Below are 7,392 nucleotides of genomic sequence, written 5' to 3' on the forward strand. Positions count from 1 at the left end.
AGTGAGGTCCATCCCCCGAAGAGCGGCCCTCACTGCCGCCACGTTTCCTCAGCACCCGCTGCCTGCGGGCGTTGCACCGAGTGCGTATCCGGCCCTCACGCAGCCCTCTGCAGTGGGTGGACAGTCTCGTCCCCATGCTAACGATGAGGACACTGAGAGGTCAAGGGCACACAGCTAGGACAGGGCGGGGCTGGAATTCCCCCAGGTGGGCCCACAGCCTGAGGGTCCTCCTGGACGTGAGGCCAAGTGAAGGAAATATGTTTGGAAGGCGCATTGCCCTCCCCAGCAAGAGCTGGCCATCTGTCTCTGTGGCGTGCATGGCAGACATTCATGACAAAGTGACTTCCTGTGCCACTGCAACAGCAGGCAGGCTGGACAGATGCTCTGGCCACTGGAATCAGGACCCTGACCCTCCCAGCGGAGGTAGGATGTGTCCAGCCTTCACACCCCGGTGGCAGGGTGCCCTGTGACGGTCAGAGACCCAGGCACATCAGGGCTGTGGGCACCAAGAGAGGCACCTCCTGAACAGGCTCCCAGGGCTGCAAGGCAGGGAAAGTGGGGACCAGACACCTTTTTCTCCAGGGAGACTCAGTGCCAGCTGGAACTGGGGACTCTCTCTCCCTTCCTTTTCTGGCCGGGAGACTTCCCATGGCTCCTGAGGCTTCAGTCATGGGGCACACACCCCAACTCTTCCATAGCGTGAGCCTCTCTCTGGGTGCTGGGTCACCAGCTCCTCAGCAAAGCCCACCACAGAGCGCACACTTCCTGTGCCTCGATGAGGGGTTTATCCTGGTGCTGAGCTCCAGGCTGGTGCTGCTACAGACAGGCATTGAGAGACCGCGTGTGTCTGTGTGCGACAGGCTTCCCTCGCGGTCCCCGGGGGCAGCGGGCACCCCCAGGGCCAGTACAGTCAACCCGGGTTCGGAGGGCTCTGTGGAGAGGCCCCTGGCAGAGAGATTTGTGGCTCCTTCACTTGCTCTGTCCTTTCAAAAGTCGGGGCACTGCAGTTTGTATTCAGAAGACACCATGGCAACCGGGCTTTTAGGATGCTGCCTGCCTCTGCACTGCCGGCGTTTCAGAATAAACTTAACCCTCATGCAAGGAGCTTCTGGAGGCTGCACGGCTGCTGAGGACCTGTGCCTCCTGCCCCTCCTACTCACGCAGCAGTGTGCACTAGAGAAGGCATGGGGCCAGGAGCCTGGGCACCCCGCTTTCTCTGGGCCTCAGTTGCTTCATTTCTAGATGAGGAGGTTGGAATAAATGATCAGGGTGTAAAGTCCTGACTCTAATGAGCCAAATGGGGCTTCAAGTGTTTAAAAATGTGGTCACCTTTCTGTTCCTAGATTGCCTACCGGGACCGGCTGAAGGACATTCGAGCCACCCTAGAAATTTCTCCCTTCTTCAAGTGCCACGAGGTGGGTATTGGGCTGTTGCCATCTTGGGCAGAAAGCCATGGTCCGTGCAGCGGGCACGACATTTGGGCCTGCCACCTGAGCGGTGAGCGCACCTGCCGCCATAACAGACCTGCTCGCTTCAAAAGTCCAAGGATGACCACAGCCAGACGCAGGCCATCCAGGATCAGGCTCCTCACCTCAGGCGGGAACCAGGTTGTGACACTTTGGTGCCAGGCACCCTGGGATGACCACACTGGGCTGTCCTGCCTGCGATCTGAGGTCATCGTCTTCTCTCTGCTCCCTCCCGGCCACTGTGGCTCATCTGACTAGTGTCTTAGGACAGAAGCTCTCCGAGCTCCTAGAGTAGCCAGGTAACCCCCACCTGTCGCCACCTTGGGACCTGCAGGGCGAGCAGGCAGGCCTGCAGGAACCAGTCCGAGAGCAGGGCTGGAACTTTCCGCCTGCTCCCGCCTTGGCCTGCAGGGGCAGTGGGCAGCAGACAAGGAACCAGACTCCTGAGACAGAGGATTCGGGAGTTGTCGGCGGGTCCCCTGGAGGGTCTGTAAGGTCCTGACGTCAGGGCTCCCGGCCCCACGTGCCTGCGCACGCACAGCTGCAGCTTCTCTGCACGCACACCGCTCCCCGGGGAATAGCTGCCTCTCAGGTGCCCTTTCCTCTCCTCGGGCTCATTAAAGCCCAGTGGCCTCAGGTCCTTGGCTCCTCCTGATGCCTCTGCCTTCCCAGCTTGAGACGAGGGCTCTGTGGAGCCTGCCAGAGCCTCCCTTGGCTCCGCCCGCCCACTTCCTCTGGGGGCTGGGGCCAAGCTGGAAGGACTTCAAGCCCCTGACCTCCTGGGCTGGTGCAAGGGCCTGGCTGTTGCCCTCGGCAGCCCCAGGCTTTGTCTCACATCTCGCCCCTCCCCCCCTCGTCTTACTACCTTTGCTGTTATTTCTTGATTTTTATTTTTTTTTTTACTGTCCTCATCTGGAGTCTCACTGGGAAACCTCAGGTTCAGAAAGAGGCCAAATTATTGGGGTTTCTGTTCGCTCTACTGGGAAGAGGAAGCCCCTTCTCTGGGGTCAGCATTTCCAGGGCGTCTTCCCCGCCCTGTGCGGGGCCCTGCGAGCTGTGATGGCCCCTCAGCCTCTCCCCGAACCTGCTCTCCCGGCCCCACACAGGTGACCAGGGGAAGGGTTGGGAGCTGTGCGCATATTCGAGAAGGCACCTTACCCCATGCAGTTGCTCTGACCTGGCCCAGGGCAGGGAGGGTGCTTTGGTGCCTGCTGTGCCTGGGAGAATCACACACAGGGCCCCGCCTCAGAGACCCAGCTGGGCCCGTGTGCCCAGGACTTTCAGGGGTATTGCTGCTGGGCCAGGAGGTGATGTGGCCTCATCGCCTGGTGCCGAACGTGGCATCTCCTTGGAGTCCTCTCTTTCACACGAGTGGTTACTCGGGGTGTTGGGGAGTCACATTTTAGGAAGAGGAGGGTGAGGCCCCAAGGTTCGCCCTGGTCTGAAATAGAAAGCGTGTAGGCTGGGTGGTGGGGATGGGGTCTGCCGCCTGGGACTTCCTCCCTGCTCCCTGCCACCACCCACGCAGGAGGTAGAATCCGATGTCCTCCGCCCCCCCCCCGCCCCGCTGCACGGCCACTTCGCTGCCCAGGCCAGAATGGCGGAGGAGGGGGCGGTCAGAGTCGCAGGCTCTAGGCCTATCCTGAGCGACCTTTCCCCATGGCCCCCCTGCACGGCCACTTTGCTGCCCAGGCCAGAATGGCGGAGGAGGGGGCGGTCAGAGTCGCAGGCTCTAGGCCTATCCTGAGCGACCTTTCCCCATGTCATTCAGGCCTCAGGCTTCCCCAGGTCCCCCGAGGTGCCAGGTGGCAGTGCAGAGGGCAGGGTAGGGGCTCCGGCGATCCCCTCCTCACCTCCCCGCTCCCCGCACCCCTGCAGGTCATCGGCAGCTCGCTCCTCTTCATCCACGACAAGAAGGAACAGGCCAAGGTGTGGATGATCGACTTCGGGAAAACCACGCCCCTGCCCGAGGGCCAGACCCTGCAGCACGACGTCCCCTGGCAGGAGGGGAACCGGGAGGACGGCTACCTCTCCGGCCTGAACAACCTCATCGACATCCTGACGGAGATGTGCCAGGGCCCGGGCGCCCCGCTGGCCTGAGGCCCCCGCGCCCCGCGCCCCGCGGCCGCTGCTCCGGTCTCTCTCCTCGCCCTTCGCTCCCCTTCTTCCTCCGTTTTCTTGCTCTTCCGCCCGGGTGCAGGTCCTAGAACGGACCCTCCGAACTGCACCAGGAGACACTTTGTAGAGGACAGACGAGCTTTGCTAGCTGTTTTCCTGGTGGAAGGGCTTGGCGCGGGGCTTCCCCCTGTCTCTGTGCACAGGATCTCCTGCTACGAAAGTAATGGCCTGTTGCCCTTAGATCTCGATGGAGGCTCAGGTGGCCTCTGGCTGGGCTACCTGCGGGGACCTGCTGCCCCCTGGTGGCCAATGCCATTGGCGCCGCTGCCCAGCACTGCCGGTTTCTGTCCCATCCCCGCAGCCTGGCTGGGTGGGCCCGCGTTGCAGCAGGTGCTTGGTGCCAGGCTTTCCCGTGGTTGGGGCACAAAATCACTGGGAACCTCATGTGGGCCACGAGTAAAGCACTCCGCGTGGCAGTCCAGGGGCTTCCAGAGACCTGTGGGGGCCCTGGTAGGGCTGCTAAAGCCGGGCCCTTTACCGGCTGGTATTGAAACGGTCCAGCTTTCGGCTAGATCCAGGAGCCAGGAGAAGGCCTGGGCCGACTCGGCCGTGCCCTTGGACGTTGGCCTTCGCAGCTGGGGGCAGGCAGAAGCTGTGACTCCACCTGTGATTGTTGCCCATGAATTCAGAGGGATGCTCTGCACCCCTGAGCTCCCAGGGCTGCACGCGCCCCACCCCCAGAGCCACTTACACCTCCCACCTCCCCCCCACCTTGCTGTGGCGAGGCCAGGGGGCTGGTGGCCTTGGGCCAGGGCACAGGCAGCCCCCAGAGGAAGAAGGAAGCTGCAGAGGACGCTGCTCTCACGTCCCCGCACCTCTGCCACCTCCCGGTCCCACACTGTCACCCTGCAAAGCAGGGATTCTTTCCCGAGTCTGGCGTCCCCAGCAGTTCACAGGCAGGGCTTCAGACCAGCGCCCGGCGGGGAGGACACAGGAAGCTGGCTTACTGGCATCCGTTTTTTTCCCCCTGAAAAAAGTCTTACATCCTGAAGGGCTTAGACCCACATTTCCCAAATGTAGTGTGGGCAGCTTCCAGGGTACGTGCTGGGTGCCAGGGGGCGTTCCAGGCATCTCTTCCCGGAGCATCTAGGTTGCTTAAAGATTCGTGGGAAACCAATCGTGAGCTTTATTCTAATTGTAAAGCAAGTCAGTCTACATTATTGAGAAGAATGTAAAATTTGCATGACTTTTAAAGATGGAATTCTAGCAATGGCCATTTGGAGCTGTACCCCCAGGTACCCCTTTTGCTGTCAGAGGAGAGTTGGGGACCAGGCCAGCAGGCACCCGGGACAGGGTGAAGATGGTGTGTGCCCAGGTGTGTTCCTGGAGGGACCAATCCAGAGGGAGGGCTTCCTGGGCCACCCCCTCCGTCACCCCAGGGTCTCGGGGGGAATCGTGACCTCGCCCATGTGACACGTTTCCCTTTTCATGCTGGTGAGTGACGGTTAGTGGGGGCGGAGGGTGGGACACGAGGATGTATTAGTTCAGATTTCTAAAAAGGAAATCACTTTTAAACTTCCTGGCTCTTGTTCAAAACAGTGGTGAACTCCTGTGTGGGCTGACTTGCTAAAGGTCACGCCCCCACTCCTGCAAAGCACGAGAGACCGTGTGACAGCACATGATCCTGGGAGGCAGGAGCACAGGAGCTGTAGTCACTTGGGGGTTAGAAGGGACCCCGGTGATCCACATGCAGCTCTGTGGGAAGGGACATCATTAATTCAAATGTCACATTTCTACAACGATGGTCTGGCCAAAAGTTACCCTCTTATCTATGAAAAAGAGTTTGCTAAAGCAAATTAATGCTATGAACAAAACTTACAGGGGACCAGGTGCACCTACTTAAGAGAACAAATTTTCCAAGCACTTTAAGCAAACACCAGTTGTTTGCAAACAATGTGCTAATACGCAAATGACTTGTTTATTAAAGGAGGCCCGTGGGGCCCCTCGTTGGCAATACTTTGCTTTGGGTTACATTATATATGTGAAAGTGGCGTACAGTGGCATCTTTTTAGGGTTACTGTATTATTTAGGGGTTCGGGGTTCTTGTATTTACCGTGCTAGTCCTCTTCCACACCTGCTCTCTTTCTCAACCCATTCTCCGCTTTGTCCTCTCATCCCCTTGTCCCGGTGGGATAGATGGATCTTAGAATGGAATTTTCCGGAACCCCGCCCAGGCTGTCTATAAGACCTTCCCTGCCCCCACCGCTTAGCCCTCAAGGAATGTTTTCCAACTGCTCGTCCCAGACTTGCCTTTAGTGTCATGTAAGAAGTTTTTAAGTTATATTTATATATATATATTTTTTTTTTGTTTTGGTTTTTTAAATTGCACAAAACACTAAGACTGAGAGGCTGGATTCTGTTTCTTTAAAGCTATGCCTTCTTTCTGAATTTCTCTTCTGCTCGGTGGAAAGACCCGGATGCAGCCCTGCTGCGCCTCCGCCCCCCGAATGGACTCTTTCCTCCGTTAGCTGTATTTAGCTTTGAGTTTCTCTGCATCCGGTCAGTCCCTGTGTGTACATAACACATGCCCCTTCTTGGGAAGAAGCGGGGTGTTCACCCCTCGCCAGGGCCTTTTTCTTGGAAGAGAGGGCTTCTCGGAGGGGTAGCCTCCCCTCTACACCCCCTCTCCCTGCGACACCTTGGAAAAAACTGAACTGTTACAGCCCCCCCGCCCCCCGCACAGTTCCTGTCAGACAGACTGCAAACACTCTGTACCTTCCTGAATAAAGGCCCAGAGCCCGCGATGGCGTCTGCAGTGTGGTCCTTCTGACTCCAGCCCTCGAGAAGTGGCTCTGGGGTGGGGAGTCCGGGGGGCTCTGGAAGCTGATTGGGGCTATGACGATCCTCGAGAATGGGGTCCGACTGGATAACCTTTCAATCTGCAAAGTGTTTAAAATACTCTTTAAAACTAGTCTTTTCAAAATTGACCAAGTTAAAAATCTGCTCCACACACCCCCCCCACCGAAAAAAAAAAACCAACCCAAGCCTTTTCTACTTTCGCCACCAAATATTTGCATAGCAGCTCAGGGACATCGAACAGCCACAAAGAAGTGCTCCACCCTGGCTGGGGGAGCCCCTGAAACCTTTGGGGGGGCTCACATCTGAGCCCCATATCAACTCCGTGAACAAGGCTGTGTCGTCTCCGTTTCACAGATGGGGAAACTGAGGCGTAGAAAGATCGAAGACCTCGATCTGAGTAATAAACGGGGAGCAAGGATTCAGATCCAAACTTGGCCTGATTACAAAACCCATCCTGCCTTCCTCCCGACCCGGGCAGTGTCTGCAGGCCAGTGAGCTGCGCCACCTTTGCCCAGGTCCCAGGCGCCAAGCACCAGACTCGGTATGTAGCATCCTCCGAGCGAGGATTTGTGTGGGGCCAGCGAGGAAAGCGGAGAGCAGGAGTCCCTGCCGCTCATCGAGTTCACCGCCATCGACCCGCTTCCCCTCGGGCCTCTCCCCACTCGGCACTGCCGGGGGTTCCTTTGCAGAGTTCCGTGTTTGGGGGCAGGTACGACCTTTATCAATTTGAAAAGTTATAGGACAGAAGTACAGAAAAGCTGCAGGGCCTTTGCACCTTCCGTCCTGCCTGGGCTTCGTCCCCCAGGTTATCACATGGTAACTACGGTAACTTCGGATTCTCCCATCTGTACCTTATTCCTGTCACTGTCCCAGCAGCCAGCTCTGTGGGCTCCCAGCAACGTCCACCCAGGTTCAACGAGGGGTCTTCCCAGGCCCGTGCCTGGGTAAC

The 7,392-nt window shown here is 58.2% G+C and overlaps 1 protein-coding gene across 1 annotated transcript in view; it reads left to right on the forward strand.

Annotated features, from left to right (window-relative positions):
* Positions 1-6,388, forward strand: part of ITPKB (inositol-trisphosphate 3-kinase B) — a 92,481-nt gene extending 86,093 nt beyond the window's left edge. Inside the window, exons 6-7 of the mRNA XM_006914271.3 lie at positions 1,344-1,415; positions 3,345-6,388. Of these exons, the coding sequence (XP_006914333.1) occupies positions 1,344-1,415; positions 3,345-3,566 (294 nt within the window). The 3' untranslated portion in view covers positions 3,567-6,388. The remainder of the gene's footprint in view (positions 1-1,343; positions 1,416-3,344) is intronic.
* The last annotated feature ends 1,004 nt before the right edge of the window (positions 6,389-7,392 follow it).

The sequence above is a fragment of the Pteropus alecto genome, unplaced genomic scaffold, assembly GCF_000325575.1.
Source record: "Pteropus alecto unplaced genomic scaffold, ASM32557v1 scaffold115, whole genome shotgun sequence".
NCBI classification, from domain to species: Eukaryota; Metazoa; Chordata; class Mammalia; order Chiroptera; family Pteropodidae; genus Pteropus; species Pteropus alecto.